This window comes from Varanus komodoensis, unplaced genomic scaffold (assembly GCF_004798865.1).
Source record: "Varanus komodoensis strain SLA01 unplaced genomic scaffold, ASM479886v1 scaffold32, whole genome shotgun sequence".
Taxonomy (NCBI): Eukaryota; Metazoa; Chordata; class Lepidosauria; order Squamata; family Varanidae; genus Varanus; species Varanus komodoensis.
This window is the reverse complement of record NW_025335798.1, coordinates 1,444,484-1,460,106: the sequence shown is the minus strand read 5'-3', so window position 1 is coordinate 1,460,106 and position 15,623 is coordinate 1,444,484. Positions and strand designations below refer to the sequence as shown.

The following is a 15,623-nucleotide window of genomic DNA, read 5'->3' as shown; positions in this document are numbered from 1 at the left end:
ATGGGTGCAAGCCCTCCACCTGCCCAAACTCATCCGTAACAGGGGCTAGAAATATACATTTTTCATTGGTGAGGACAGGCTCACTACTGGATAGGTTAAGATGATTAACCTTGAATGCAATCCTCTGCCTAATATTCTATGAAAGTTCATGAATGTCTGTGCATTTATTACTTAAGCACTAGGACATGTTATGTAGACTCATGATGCAATAAAGATGCAGCCTTCTTCATATTTAGAAAGAAAAACATCTTACAACTCTCAGCATTTCTCCAGCCAGACATATTGGCTGGTGCATGCTAAGAACCATAGGAGGGGTTTTTGGGGGGGGGGGAGGTTGTTTTTGTTTTGTTTTTGTCATACATATGATTCCACCCTTAGATTTCTGAAGCTAAACAAATCTAATTCTGGTGAGTGCCTCAATGGGAAACCCCATTGGGTACCACATGTGTGTTACTTTGAGTTCCATCATGGAAGAAAGATATGGTATAAATATCATAAAGAAATTTTAGGAACAAGATGCCATACAATATATAACATAATATAACGCCTGCCCATAGAGTTACATTCTGTAATTTTGCTCATATTAGAAGCAGATCCTGAAGCAGATAAAAGTAGGCACTGTTACCCTTAGAATGCTTCTACACTTCTTTGAGAAAATGCAATGCCCTTTCATTATTGTGTATTGATAGCAATGAGTGTAGTCATATTCAAGAAATTCTTGAAATAAGTACAACATTTGCTATCACTGCAGCTAAAAAAAAATATCTTCTTGATCAGAGAGAAAGAACAGACAGGAAAGACACAGCCAATAAGATCAGCTCAGTCTTGGTTCTACCTTCCACAAGAGAGCAGGGTTAATCAGTGGTTCCCAAGTCTAGGCTTGAGAGGAGTAACTTCTCTCTCTCTCTCTCTCTCTCTCTCTCTCTCTCTCTCTCTCTCTCCCTCCCTCCTTCCTTCCTTCCTTCCTTCCTTCCTTCCTTCCTTCCTTCTAGATTTTTACTTCTGTTCAGACTTGTGACATGGTGCTAGGAAGGAGTCTCTCCTTTCTTTCCATCTCTTAGTTTCTGTAATACCTATTTGGTTACAGTATTACTTCAAAAAACCCAATATTTGTATTTGTTCAAAAGGCAGAATAAGAAATACTTAAGCCCATCCTTATTGTTCCTCAATGAGTGTATTTGGTTTCCAAAGCACTCCAGTTACTACAGTGTCATCTGGTCTGAGAACTATGTCATGCACATGATTTAGCAGTCATGCGCCCTTCCTTACTTCAGCTCATTTCACCGGCCCAGAAAAGGAGGTGACAGTGTTTTGGTGCAGCACTGCTTACCTGATTCTTTCAGAATTGGGTGGGATTAGTGCTCTGATGATGGCTGTCAATTATGTCTCATGGAGGGATCTCATGCCCTTCCTTAGTCCAGCTTGTTTCACAGATCTGGAAAGGAAAGTAGCAGTATCCAGGTGCAGTGCTCTGTATTTGTTTGTTTTTAACTGGCCTAATAGTTGCCAGTTATGTCCCACCCAGGAATCACATGCCTTTCCTTACTTCAACTTGTTTGACACATCTGGAAAGAGAAGTAGCAGTGTGCAGATGCAGCTCTTCATTCCCATTCATGGGCAGAGCTAATGCTCCTGTGATGGTTGGTACTTATGTCCATCAGTGATATTGACAGAGGAAGCCCGCATGTGGGAAACCTGTTGGTGGCCATATGCACCATGGCCATGGTATCAGACACTGTACAAGCTCCTCCAACAGGTGTTCAGCCCAACAACATTCTAACAGTTTAAAGATAGTGAGTGGGGTCCTTCAGCAGTAATGCAGGATGAGGTCTGGAAATCAGTTCAAACAGGCTGAAATTGCAGTCATGCCTAGCAATAAGAGAAAGGGCACTGGTGGAGCCAAGGAGTTTTAGAACGAAGCATGAACATTTTGGTTGCAGTGCTCACTGGGGTGTGTTCCCCAGCAGCCCAGGAAATAAAAGCCCATCTGTAGGGGTGCAGCTATCTACTTACTGATGTGTTCAGTTCCCAGAGGATTTGTCCATATGATGATGAGACCTAGTGCAACAAGATGGTCATCATGGGCAGGTACTCATTTAATCCATCTGGAGATGAACACCTGACAGAAGCTGGGGCAGCAAGGTTGATTTCAGAGAGATGAGAGTTATCAACCCCCTCAACTCCCCCACTCTCCAACCATTGAGAGCCAGTGTGGTGTAGTGGTTAAGAGCATGGGACTGGGACTCAGACAATCTGGGTTCTAGTCCCCGCTCAGCCATGGAGCCAACTGGGTGACTTTGGGCCAGTCACAGACTCTCAGCCCAACCTGCCTCACAGGGTTGTTGTTGTGGGGATAAGATGAAGGAGGAGATGCAAGCTGCCTTGAGCCCTTTGTTGGAAAAAGGCAGGATATAAATAGATAAATAAATAAATAAATTGATGGGAAAGCTCCAAACTTAGAAAATATTAATTCCTCATTGTCTTTGCGCTTCACGCATATAAGTTCTGGGCCTGTATAGAGCTTGTCTTCAGGAAGTTTCTATGCCCAAGAGAGATTCGGTGGAAATCTCTCCCTCACCTTGATTATGATCAAGCACCTGGCAAAAGAGATAGAATAGGTGCCTGCTGCCCCTGAGGCACAGCTCAGGAAAAAGTGAGAAAATTATCTTATCCTCTCCCCATTCTGACCCTTGTGGGGAGTATATGATGCTATTATAATAGAACTGAGGTCAAGTAGTAGTTTCTTTTTCTCATCCTTAGATAAACTCTTCCTTAGGCAACTCTTCATGGGACATAAGTTCAGTCCTCCTGAAGGAAGGAAGGAAGGAAGGAAGGAAGGAAGGAAGGAAGGAAGGAAGGAAGGAAGGAAAGTTTGGGTTCTATAGCTAGAAAACCTGCTACCTCTATAAAAGCTCCACAGACAATTCAGAAGTATTTAGAAGAAAGTGTTATTAATACAAGATGCTGCCATGCCTTCCTATTGAATCACTGCTATCTACCCAGGGATAAATCTTTTTACCTAACCATTGGCATTTTAAATTTTCTGCAGGTGCTCAGGTGAATTGTCATTGCAGTTATGTATTTCTTGGGTTCCATGGCCAACTTAAAAATAACAATTTAAATAAATAAAAGGGATCCACATTGCTGGCAAATGGGTGGATCTATACTGTTAGTAAGTGCCAACATCTTGAATTGAGTTCAGATGAATGTGACTTCATCTTGCTTATCCAGTTAACATTCTGGCAGACAAGTTTTGCACTAACTGAAGTCATCTTCAAGGGTAGCCCCATGTAAATTGCATTTCAGAATCAAGAAGCATTCCAGGCTGCATATGTATTGTTTAAGATTGAATACCAGCCTCCCAAACCCAAGAACTATGTTTTCACTCTGGCTCCTTCTTGTCAAGATTGCATTCTAATATTTTGACCCTCATCCAGCCCATTACCAAATCCAAATGAGTATGCATGAGATGACTCACTGACACTGGCAAGAGAGAGAAAAGATTATGAAATGTCCCTGTGGTGAGCTCCATGTGCCAGGGGAACCAAGCAAATGTTTCTGTCTGCCATTCTGCAGCATATCCCAGAGGCACTGTTTTTCCCTACAGGCGAGAAGACTGAAGGCCTGATGGGCGTTTCAGAATTGATCATCTCCACATCTGTGCTGGGCATGCTCTTTTCTCTGCTGAGTGCTCAGCCTCTTCTTGTCATTGGCTTCTCGGGGCCCTTGCTTGTCTTTGAAGAAGCTTTTTACAAGGTAAACCATTAGTTTTACTTAGTTTGCATAGTTTTATGTTGCCAAGTCCATATGCATATGGTGTATCTATATAACACTGCAGTGTGTGCACACACATGCACAGGCATTCATCATCTTCTAAGACTCAACTCTAGCCTAATGAACAGATTGCCTGAGTGGCATGGTTTCCACCAAAATTCCACCAAAAGCATAGGCTAGAAGAGAGTTATGTGATAAATTTTTTGTAGGAAGTGATTCTTACCAGAGCTGAAATGATTTTCACTGTCTCACATTCCAAACCCATGTCATATATATAGTCTGGAAATTGTTCCACATTGTGAAGAGGCTCCCCTTGTTTGTCAAAGAATCACCACCAACAGATGCCATACATCTACAAACTGCAGGTTTAATCGATGTGCATTATCCTTGCTTGAGGAAACCTTATGTTCCAACCAGAGAAGGCTGCTGTATGACATAAAATAGAGTGGGGATGTTTTCAATTTAATTATGCGTGGGATAAATCCATTGCTTTAGCCTAGAGACACTCTGTCTCACTCTGCTGGTGAGCAGAAAGAGTGGTTCTGGACCATCAGAGTTTCTGTTTCTGATGCTTTGTGCATTTCCTGTCTTTGCCTGCATGGGAATTTGACCTGTGTGTTTGTCTTAGGTAGTGTGTCCTCTAAGAGGGTTTGGTATGTATGCTGGAGAAATATGCACAACTGACTAAAGTGTATGGTGGCTGACATGCAACACAATGTATAGGGATGTGGGATGGGTTGATAATAACAAAATGTGCCTCAAACAGCCTGGTCAGGTTTAGACAGAGCAACTCAATTAGGTGTTGACAAGCATAAAGCTAAACAGGGGATAGATGCTGATGAAACTCCCTTCTTGCTGAATTGTTTACCACTGCTCCCACACATAAACCAGGAGGGTATTATTATGCCTTTGCTGCAGGCTTACCCAACTTATGACTTGACAAACTGAACATTGTTTATCAGGATTTTGATAAACATAAAATTATGTTGCCTTCTTGGAACTGCAAACACAAGGGGCTTGTCCAACTCCTGGCAAGCTTGTGGTACAGAATGGGTTGAGCGGGCCAAGACAGGGAAAGCAAGGAAACATGGTGAGGACAGCCTTCACTCTCTTTGTCACCTGAATTTCTACTTTGCCAGTTCTGCCAGAACCAGGACATTGAGTATCTGACAGGCCGGGTATGGATTGGCTTCTGGCTTGTTGTCTTCATTGTCATCATTGTGGCTGCTGAGGGGAGCTTTCTGGTACGCTACATCTCCCCCTTCACTCAGGAGATCTTTGCCTTCCTCATCTCCCTCATCTTCATTTATGAAACATTCTACAAGCTTTACAAGGTAAGCCTTTTCTAAGGAATGTGTTTTGCATCTTTCTGTCTGCTGGTATCATCTCTGTGTCAAATATATGAGATCAGCTGTGCCTTTTGATTATTCCCTCCCATGCTGTCCTTCAACAGGAAGGATTAACAACTGCTCTGTCTGCCCTGGCTGGCTGTAACTGTCCTCTTTCCTTGCACAATAATCCCAGGTCTTTACAGAGCACCCGCTGCTGAGGTTCTACCCACCATATCATCAAAGAAGTCTGAATGCCAGCACATTGCCTACTGATTCTGTGGCTCTTGAAACTCAGATGCAACCCAACACTGCCCTGTTGTCCCTTATCTTGATGCTGGGAACCTTCTTCATTGCATTTTTCATGCGCAAGTTTAAGAACAGCCGCTTTTTGGGAGGAAAGGTGAGCCTAAGGTCCAGCTCCAAAGGAATGAAATGTGTTGTGGCTTTTCTCCAAACAATCATTTTACCTGGTTTCCCGATTGTCTCCATTTGTACATCCAGTGAAATAGAGATTTCTTCCCCTAGTGATAGTACTGATAAGTGGACATGACCTTCGGTTTCCTTTCCTATATGGCTTTTCAAGCAAATAGTTTGGCATAGTTGTGGAAGCAAAAGCTACTTCTCTCAGCTTGGCCCCAAAATGCTCAATTTTAACTTATTTCTATAGCAATACTGCTACTGAACTACCCTTACCCTCTAGGATACGGGTGAGAAATCTGTGGCACTCAGGTTGCTACTGGATTCATGTCCCATCAATCCCAGCCAATGGGAGTTGTGGTACAATAATGTCTAGAGGACATTCCCTAGCTTAAATGTTTTGGAGATTATTCTGAATGTGGCTTGGCATTTCTCAGTGTTGGGACCTATGAGTGGCTAGGAGGCCTTAAGGTGCTAGCAGTGTAGAGCTGGAGAAGAGTGTTAGAAATTAGTTTATTACCTTCAAGAACATACTGTACTATGCCAGATGACTCCCACTTCAGGTATTTTCCGTCAGAATCATCCTCTCTGTGTCATGGTAAGTACAAATTACTTCTGTGTGCAGAATTGGTATCAGGACATAGGTAGGATCTTGAATGGCTTCTGTCCCTCAGAAGCCTGTCCAGCCTGTCCTATACTGATGCTCATCTCCCATGTTTGCTGTGCAGGCCCGACGAATCATTGGAGATTTTGGAATACCTATCTCCATTCTTGTCATGGTTCTGGTGGACTATACCATCACTGATACATATACACAGGTAGGTGCTGCACATTCTTATGGAGGATGAGAGAAATATGCTTTCCAGGTATTTGAACTTTAACCTGAACCAGCTATTGCATATAGGAGTACCGGCATATGTGGGCACCTTCTTGATCACATGAAAGCAAGGCAAATTTTTAAAAAGAAAGAAAACAAGGCTTTAAAGAAGAAAACAAAATCCGGTTCAGGTCATGCTATTAGGCATGCTCTTTCAGAGATTTCTGCTACCTTTAAGCAGTTTGTTGTATGTGGGGTTGCTTAGGGGCAGAAGACTGCTTGTTTGGCTGGGCTTCCAAATGGCACCATGGGCTGGGATTTTGAATGGTTGCAGCAGTAGTGTTGAGAAGCAGTGGATGTGTCTTTAGTGCCAATAGAAACTAAGGGACTGTAGTAAGTCTTGAAAGAGCAGGATTTCTTCTACTGTCTAGAACAACATATATGGAGAAGAAATTCAGTCCTCTCTCTGTCACTCAGTGGAGCTCTCTTGGTTCTCCAGAGCCTATTCCATGCTGGCCCCAAGGATGTATTGGAGTCATCCAAGTTCTGTGCAATGTATTTGCTATGCATGCCCACTCTTGCATCTGCCAGGAATTAGGCTGCAGTGTTATTGCAGTGAAATCGGGCAAGATATCCATAGCACAGTCTATTCAAGTTATTTTGGATTAGTTCTAGTTAGTACAGATCAAAGATGTTGATATTACTTGGATAGGTTCATGCAACCATGTCAGTACTGGATCTTTGCTTCTCTTGACTAATAAAAGCTAGCATGAAGGGAACAGCCAGCTTGGCTAGGGAGGTGATTAATGCCCCTTTATGGGAAGGAGTGGTCCCATGCCATTTGAAACAGGCAGTGGTGAGGCCACTCCTGAAAAAAACCCTCATAATTTTAGGCAAATATTCCCTTCCTAGGCAAAGTTCTTGAATAAGTAGTAGCCAACCAGCTCCAGGCACTCTTGAACAAGACTGATTATTTGGATCCATTTCAGTCAGTATTCAGGCCTAGCTCTGGCACAGAAACAACTTTGGCTGCCCTGTGTGATCCTCTACTCCTGGATCTCTCAGCAGCTTTTAGTACCATTGACCATGGTATCCTTCTGAGGAGGTTGGCTGAGTTGGGAGTGTGCAATACTGCATTGCAGTGTTTCCATTCCTACTTGGAGGGCTGTCTTTGGAACACGGTGCTTAGGAAATATTGTTCAATCCCATGGATTCTCCAGTATGTTCCCCATGCTATTTAACATCTACATGTAACCACTGAGTGAGTTCATCCAGAGTTTTGAAGCATGTTGCCATCAGTATACTGGTGATATACACCTCTGTCCTTTTCATCTTCAGAAGGTGAGGGTGTGGATGTGCTAAGCCAATGTCTGACTGTGACAAAGGACTGGCTGAGTACTAGCGAACTGAAGCTCAAGCTGAGATTCTGTTAGTGGGTGACTCTTCTGAGCAGAGGAAGGGAACTCAGCCTGTTCTAAGTGCGGTCACACTCCCCTTGAAGGAGCAGGTTCATAGCTTGGGTGTGCTGCTTGAGCCCTCATTGTCACTTGAGGCCCAGCTGGCTTCAGTGGCACAGCGTGCCTTTTACCAGCTTTGACTGGTGGCCCAACTATGCCCCTGCCTGGACATGGATAACCTGGTTTCGGTAATTTGCTCCAAACAAAATGATTGCAATGCATTCCACTCGGGGCTGTCATTTAGGAATGTTCCAAAGCTGTAGCTTATGCAGCAGCCAGAATAGTATCAGAAACCAAAGGGTCCAAACAGATAACACTAATCCTGGCCCACTTGCTTTTCTGCCTATATGCTTCTGAACCCAATTCAAGGTTCTGGTTTTACAGCTTGGAACCACAATACCTGACTGAACACCTCTCCCAACCTCAGTCTACTTAAACCCTATGATTAAGATCAAGGGCCTGCTTCTGATTGCTACCTCCAAGGGAGGCTCAGCTGATAGTAACAAGGGGAAGGGCCTTTTCAGTGGTGGCCCCCCAGTTATGGAACAAGTTCCCTACTGTGGCCTACCTGCCACCAACTTTAATATCTTTTTGGTGCCAGGTAAAAATTTCCTCTATAACAGGGCATTTAATTAGTTTACTGTTATACCAGGGCTTATGTTGGCTGCTTAAACAGGTCTTACAATTTAATTTATATAAGCTATTATAGCTTTTTACATTCATTTTAAATTTGGCTTTTAAATTTTGTATGGTAATGTTGACTATTTTTTAAAATGTTGCTTGTATTTTATCTGTTGTTGTAAATATCCTAGAGAGCTTTGGCTATTGGGTGGTATAAAAATAAAATCAATCAATCATCATTATCGTCATTGTAAAGGCTACCAAGGAAAGCTAAGGGATTGATGACATGCAAACTTCCCTGTTCCTTGCTCAGTGACGGAGTTTTTAAACTAGAAATGGACTGGTGTGGGTGGGAAAATAATTACAATGCAATGTAGAGATTTTGCATGTCAGCAGCACTTACCTGTATGAACTACTCAGCCCATAATTCTACACATCTGTCACATAGACAAGCAGAGAACATTACAGACTGTGCACAGATACAGGAAGGCACCTGTGGGAAATGAGCAAGCTCAATGGGTGCACCTGAAGCCCATTAAACTATAGACATACACACACTGCCAGTGCAAACATGTCCAATTAATTTTACTTTCATCTAGATTCCCAAATAGCCTAGCATACTGTGGCATTTCTAATGGCATATGGTACCTACCAGGGTATTCCACTCCCTGTGTACATAACTTGCCCCCAAGCTCTTTCAGTTGTTTGTGAAAGAATTAAAGAAAAAGTTTTGTTGACCTTCAGGATCCAGTGCTGTTTTGTAGCACAAGGAGTTTATGGATCATAACCCACTTTGAAAGATAGATAGGCATTCCACTGAAACAAATAGAAGCAAGAATCCATGCAGAAGTAAATTGCAGAAGAAAAACATTCTAAAGCATTCTTGGTGCTTTTTAAATTCCTAAGTTTCATTTTAAACTTTGTCTCATATTTCTGCTTCCCCCAGTTCTCCCCACTTTATGGAAAAATCATCCATGTACCAATACTTGAAACAATATATATTATTAGATAGACTTTTATAGCTCCTGTTCTTTTGCAAATTTGGTATTTTTATGTCATGGCTTCTAGTGAAGAGCAGGCTCTCTCAACTTAAGATTTATTTATATTAATAACTGCAGTTGGTTGTAATGTAAAAATGTAGTTGTGAATCTGGTGGCTCCTGTACTGCAAACAGACTGTTCATTTTAGCCACTCTCCACAACAACAAGCTTATTCCGTACACAACATATTACTACTTTACTACATTGGCTGTCGCTGACCAAAGAGAATTTAGTAATTCTTACCCACTTTTCTATTCTCAGGTTGTCTCTAATTTTATCTAAGCATTCCCTTACTCTCCATCTCCTCCTCTGCTACATTTTTCTTAGGGTTTTTTCATCATTCAGGACAGAGTTTTAGCATTCATCTATATCTGCAGTATAACAAAAAAATAGTTGTGGAGGGGAGTGGGAGAGAGGAAGAGGGTGGAGCCGGGAGAGAGAGGTGCAGTCAGGACCATAGTTCCAAGACTGTGAAACCTAAAACTCAACATGCACGCTAAGGGGCCTGTCGGGATGTGCACCTTGGGGCTTTTTAAAAAAGCATTAATCCGTGTAATTTAAATCTGTGTTTGAAGCCTTTAGTACCAACAACAATCACTAGGTGGCAAACTTCCTTAACCAGAATATAGCTTTGCAATTGACACAGTGTGAAGTTGGTAGAGAGTAGCCTGATCTACAGAGTTATACAAGGGGCCCAGCCCCACTACTCTGGGAAAGATCCCCCTCAGGGTATTGAGTGAACAGACCCCTCCATCAGGAGGACCTTAGAGAGAATCCTGGCAGAGGCCAGGCCTAGGAGTGCCAGTGGACATCACTTTGCTCAGATGTGTTTAAGTCTGACAGCTGCAAAAGGGCTTTGCTGTATCTAACAAAAGTCTATTCCATCCTGTGTGAAGCCTGATCTGTTCACCAGTGAGTAACAAATTTGGTTCATCCTTAAGGCTTTGCCTTGAGTTGGGCCAATAAACCTTATACAAAGCTGTTTAGGGATTATCAGGTTGAGTTAGAAGTTTGTGGATATTTATGCCACTTGAACAACCAGAGACAGGGCTAGCCTTACTATGAGTCAGAGTGAGATGGCTGCTTCAGCAGCAGATGCTGGAGACACAGAGGAACAGTGAAGTGCTAGTGGATACAGCTGTGTCTGCCATGGACTGTGCCCTGTGCTTCCCAAGCTTGCCTGCTGCTCCCAGGTACTACAGAGCATGCTTTTCCTTTGCTACTGTTAAATTAAGATTCACCTGTCAATCCAGTAAGCTGCTCTCCACAGAATGGGAAGGGGGAATTTTTTTTCCCCCTTCAGGCAGCAAAATATCTTGGGACAGAGTTGTCTGAGTAGATTCAGACAGAATGATCTTATTTTTAAGCCAAGATTGGCTCCAGTTGCGAAGCTAGACCACCTATCCATGGCCTAATTCATAGGAAGTATTCATAGGGAGCATATGTAGGAGCAATGTTTTATTTAGAACAGCAAGTCCAGATGTGTATATGTATTATATTCCATGCACAAAACAAGGTTTTGATTCCCCCCTCCCTATCTTTTGTGCTCTCTCCACAGAAGTTGAATGTTCCTTCAGTATTGTCAGTCACTACCCCAGATAAGCGTGGTTGGTTCATCCATCCTTTAGGCAGCAAGCAGCCTTTTCCTATATGGATGATGTTTGCTTCTGCTATCCCCGCATTGCTGGTCTTCATCCTAATCTTTATGGAAACCCAGATTACCACGTAAGTGTCCAGATTCCACAGTGTGAGCAAGGTTTTTCTGTAGCAAGCACCCTATTGGTGCCAAGTAAAAGTTAAGATTATTGCAGTAGCTAACTTGTGAGTGTAGATGGTAAGTCAAAATCAAGGGGTTAGTCAAAGCAAACTCTTTGAAAGGTATCCATATTGCACAAAGAGGTTCCCCTACTTCCAGTGATGCAGGATACCGTCCCTGCATTGTGATGCATATTGTTGCCTCTTGTGTTCCTTTTATTGCCCATGTGTCCTGAAGCTCTCTTCCAAGCCTCCACCTAGAAAAAGCTCTTGCAAAGAATTAAAATTACGTCTTCCCTGTGTCGCTGTTCCTTTTCCTATAGCAAAAGAGAGTTGGACTGGCCTTGAAACTCATATGTGCTCTGTCTACTCTCTTCTTTGCAGCCTAATTGTCAGCAAAAAGGAACGAAAGCTGATGAAGGGGTCAGGCTTCCACCTTGATTTGCTACTCATTGGTACAATGGGAGGGCTCTGTGCCCTGTTTGGGCTGCCTTGGCTCACGGCTGCCACTGTTCGCTCAATCACCCATGTCAACGCCCTCACTGTCATGAGCAAGGCCATTGCACCTGGTGAGAAGCCCAGGATTGAGGAAGTGAAGGAGCAGCGAGTGACAGGAGTGCTCATCGCTGGCCTTGTTGGTGAGGTCCACAGAGGAATTTGTTCTCTGAGGGGGCTGTGTTTACTTTAGCTCACCTGATTGACGTATTTGCTCTGCAGGCATTTTTCTCTGGTGAAGCAACTCTGTGTATAGTATACTGTAGTGGGAGCTGGGGCAGGAGCTTAGTGGACACAAGCAACCCTTTCTCCTTCCAAACCACTGAACTATTTATCTGTATGGACACCAAGCCCTGTCCCATGTATTCATAAGTATTTACATGTCCGTCAGTGCCAGGCATTGTCTCAGGCCCTCATCATGAAGTCTAGGTACATTTGTATGTGCAACAAAGTATACAACACAGTGTCCTGCCCTTGCAGGCTTGTCCATTGTCATGGGGAATGTATTGAGCCAGATCCCATTGGCTGTGCTGTTTGGGATTTTCCTGTATATGGGTGTGACATCACTGACTGGCATCCAACTATATGAGAGGCTCCTTCTTATCTTCATGCCATCCAAGCACCACCCTGATCACATCTATGTTGTCAAGGTAGGTGCACTGGGGAAGCTGGTGGAGATGAAGCAGTAAGTCCAGTGGAATGCAAGGTGAGAAGTATTGGAAGAAAGAGAGTAGGTGCAGAGGCCCTGTAGTGGCTGGCTGGGCAGGCATGGGGAGGAAGTAACCATTTTACTGACTAGTATTTCACACTGCTTTATGAGAGACAGCCCTTCTGTGGATGGGAGTGGCATGTGGAAACTCTGGTACTTTGGCAAATGCTGACAAGTAAGACTGCTAAAAGAAGGGTGCATCATGTGGCTGGTCTGCCTTTAGGTGAAGACATGGCGAATGAACCTCTTCACATGCATCCAGTTAGCTTGCATTGTGCTGCTGTGGGTGGTGAAATCCACAGCGGCATCGCTAGCTTTCCCATTTGTCCTGATCATGACGGTCCCTCTGCGACGATTCCTGCTGCCACGTTTCTTCCACGAGAGAGAACTCAAAGCGGTAAGCAAATCAACTTAATAATCCTGGCCTTGGCCCTCCTGCAGTCATTGTCTTAAAGTGTATCCAGTTTAATTTTGCCAAATGGATATTATCCTAATTTGGAGACTTTTTATGGCATTATTACAGAATATTTGAAGTGGGAAAGCAAGGGACTATGCTGGAGTAGCAAAGAGTCAGTTCTGGGCCACAGAGCCATTGTGTATTTTCCCAAATACAAAGACTGCCTTCAGCCTCATTGTGCCTTTAGGTCTTTGCTCTGTGGTTGTATGGCTACTTACCCATGTCTTTTGTCTTTCCCTCCATTTGCAGCTGGACTCAGAAGATGTCGCACCAAATTTTGATGAAGATGGGCGGGATGAATACAATGAACTTCACATGCCTGTTTGAGCTGACTAGCACATGTCTACTGGCCTCAGTTCTTCCCTGGCTTCATGGGATAGGCCCTCTTTCCCCATGCTGCCCCTGAACAACAAAGGATCAGATATGGCTTTGAACTGATTATGGGCCTAGGCCAACTGGCAGCTGTGCCATAACCTTCAAGAAGCTCTAGGCCACAAGAGAAGCCTTGGCCCAGCAGAACAAGAGATGCTTCTTGCTTCTGGGCATACACAGAACATGGGGCCACTCACCATCACTCACATTCTCCTGAAACAGGTCTTGCTGGTATTGTTGCTGTGCCATGTGTAGGCCAGAGTAGATATCTTAGCCAGCTCACTTTATTCTCTTCCCTCCAGGGGACAAGCAGATTCCACTGCTTTGCCAAGGGAAAAACAGCAGCAGGCCAGTAACTGGGCTTTGCCAGAAATGGTAGGCTTCATGTCATTCAGACAGAGCTAACAGATTCCTAAGTTGGGGTTGCAACTGGCACCTCCATGCTGAACCTTAGCCATTCAATCCTATGAACATTCAAGTGTTTGTGGTCCATCTGCTGTTCTGCATGATGCCTTCAGCTGGAATATCCTTCTTGTAGAAAACTCTGACCCCTTCTATTTGAAGAATGGCAGTGATGCTGGCTGAAGATAGCCAACTGCTGTGAGCACGAGCAGGATCTCCTGCATCCCTATTTGCTCTGTAAGTGCAATGCGGGTTCTTGTGCAATACTCATGGTACATGTAACTTGTCATGCATGGTACTGTGCCTGTTCTCACCATCTCTCAGGACAGCCATAAAGGTTTTCCAAGTAGTCAGTGATTTGTGAAATAGATCTCCACTCATATGGGAAAAGAAGTACAGGAGAAACTTGCCAACATAACCTGTGTACCGGGAACAAACTAACTTAAAGACTGAGTGAAAATAGCATGACCACCATAACCAGATATGAAAAAGAGCATTGCTGCCTTGGGATTTGCCTGGTCCAGAGAACAGAAATCTTTCACAGTTATTACCAGATTTTCTGTTTTGGACTGTAGCTTGTCCTTCACTATTCCTAGCTTCAGCTTCTTTCTTGCTCTGGTCTGCAGTTATGGATTGCTGTTGCATTTCTCACCTTACACTTGCCTTCTAGTGGTCTCCACTAGAAGGCCTCTGAGGGCCAAGCCTCCAGTAAGGCCACCCATAGCCAGGCCTTAGCAACTGGAGGGCATCTATGGCTTTGAACCATTGCACTATATGAGCCCTCTGTAGCATAAGAAGTTTCTCTTCATTTGTCTCTTTACACAGTTCAATGGCTTCCAATTCCTGGACTTACTTGGGCTCTAAAATTCACTGCCCCTTCCTCAAGCCTTCACACCCTACCACTTCATCCAATAGCTGCCTTGATGTACTCTTCTTAAACCCTACTTCTTTCCTTTTTATCTTCAACTGGCATATAAAGAAAATTCAGATTTTGTGACAGGATCAAATTGCAGAAAATATGCATTGGCTTCAGTCACTAAATTTGATTTTTTTTTAATTTATTTTTTTTTTAAGAATCAGAATACCTTGCTCTTCATTGGTGAATGACATACGTTCAGTCCTAGAAGTCATTCACATGACATAGTCCATGGGACTGAGCTCATACAAATAGCATACAGCTGGATTTCAGTGCAAGATTCAGATTAGGAGCTGCTGCCCCATTAAGTCATCATATGGGGACTCTAGTGAATTGTGAAGTCCTGTTTTATAAATCTGTTAGATTATGTACGTGGAATAATGGGGTGTGCAAAAGTGCCAGCCATGACTCCTGCTACAGCCAGGCGCAGAACCATGTGGCTTAAGAGTGTGGCTTATGGCGCAACTACTGCCTGGCCCCTGTCAATAAAATGGAGGCACTCCCTCCCCACCTACCTCAGGGGCTGCTTGTTGATGGCTGGATAGTTGAGAGGCCATATGTATTCCTCATTCCCAGCTGGCTGCCAGACTGCCCCACCCACAGACAGTGACCTCCATTGTGCCCTGTGTAGCCAGGACTGGAAACTTGAACTGTTGGCGCAGAGTCCCCAGTACTCTGCATTTGCATTGCAACTCTTCTGAATGTAGTATGAATGAATATGGCTGCACCAATAAACCCTTCACTGGAATGCTGGGCCTGTCTTCTGTTCTGAGTCCTAGAAATAGTCAGCTTGGCAAAGGAATAGAGCCATAGGCACAAGCTACAGTATGGTCACTCTGCCCTAGTATGAAAGGTGTGCGTTTATTCTTCACTGCATTTTTGAGAGACAGGTAAGATCTGACTCCACACCTTTGTACTTGAAAACTCACATATTCCATATGCCCAAGATTAGCCAATTAACACTTGTTCTTCGTTGTGGCCTCTGTGCATCACACATATGGGTGCTGCGCCTGTGCAGTGCCTTTGGCCGGAAGATTGCAAGCTAATGGTTTTTGGCGGG

General features: G+C 43.7%; 1 protein-coding gene across 3 annotated transcripts in view; it reads left to right on the top strand.

Moving 5' to 3' along the window:
- Positions 1-15,311, top strand: part of SLC4A3 (solute carrier family 4 member 3) — a 44,892-nt gene extending 29,581 nt beyond the window's left edge. The window contains exons 15-23 of one of the 3 annotated variants that reach the window (XM_044438025.1): positions 3,608-3,756; positions 4,914-5,108; positions 5,299-5,505; positions 6,251-6,340; positions 11,016-11,182; positions 11,597-11,850; positions 12,188-12,357; positions 12,640-12,813; positions 13,123-15,311. In XM_044438025.1, coding sequence (XP_044293960.1) covers positions 3,608-3,756; positions 4,914-5,108; positions 5,299-5,505; positions 6,251-6,340; positions 11,016-11,182; positions 11,597-11,850; positions 12,188-12,357; positions 12,640-12,813; positions 13,123-13,200 — 1,484 coding nt within the window. In that variant the 3' untranslated portion in view covers positions 13,201-15,311. Of the gene's footprint in view, positions 1-3,607; positions 3,757-4,913; positions 5,109-5,298; positions 5,506-6,250; positions 6,341-11,015; positions 11,183-11,596; positions 11,851-12,187; positions 12,358-12,639; positions 12,814-13,122 lie in introns of those variants that run through there. The other 2 variants (XM_044438026.1, XR_006415497.1) reach the window with 2 other exon arrangements.
- Positions 15,312-15,623: the final 312 nt, after the last annotated feature.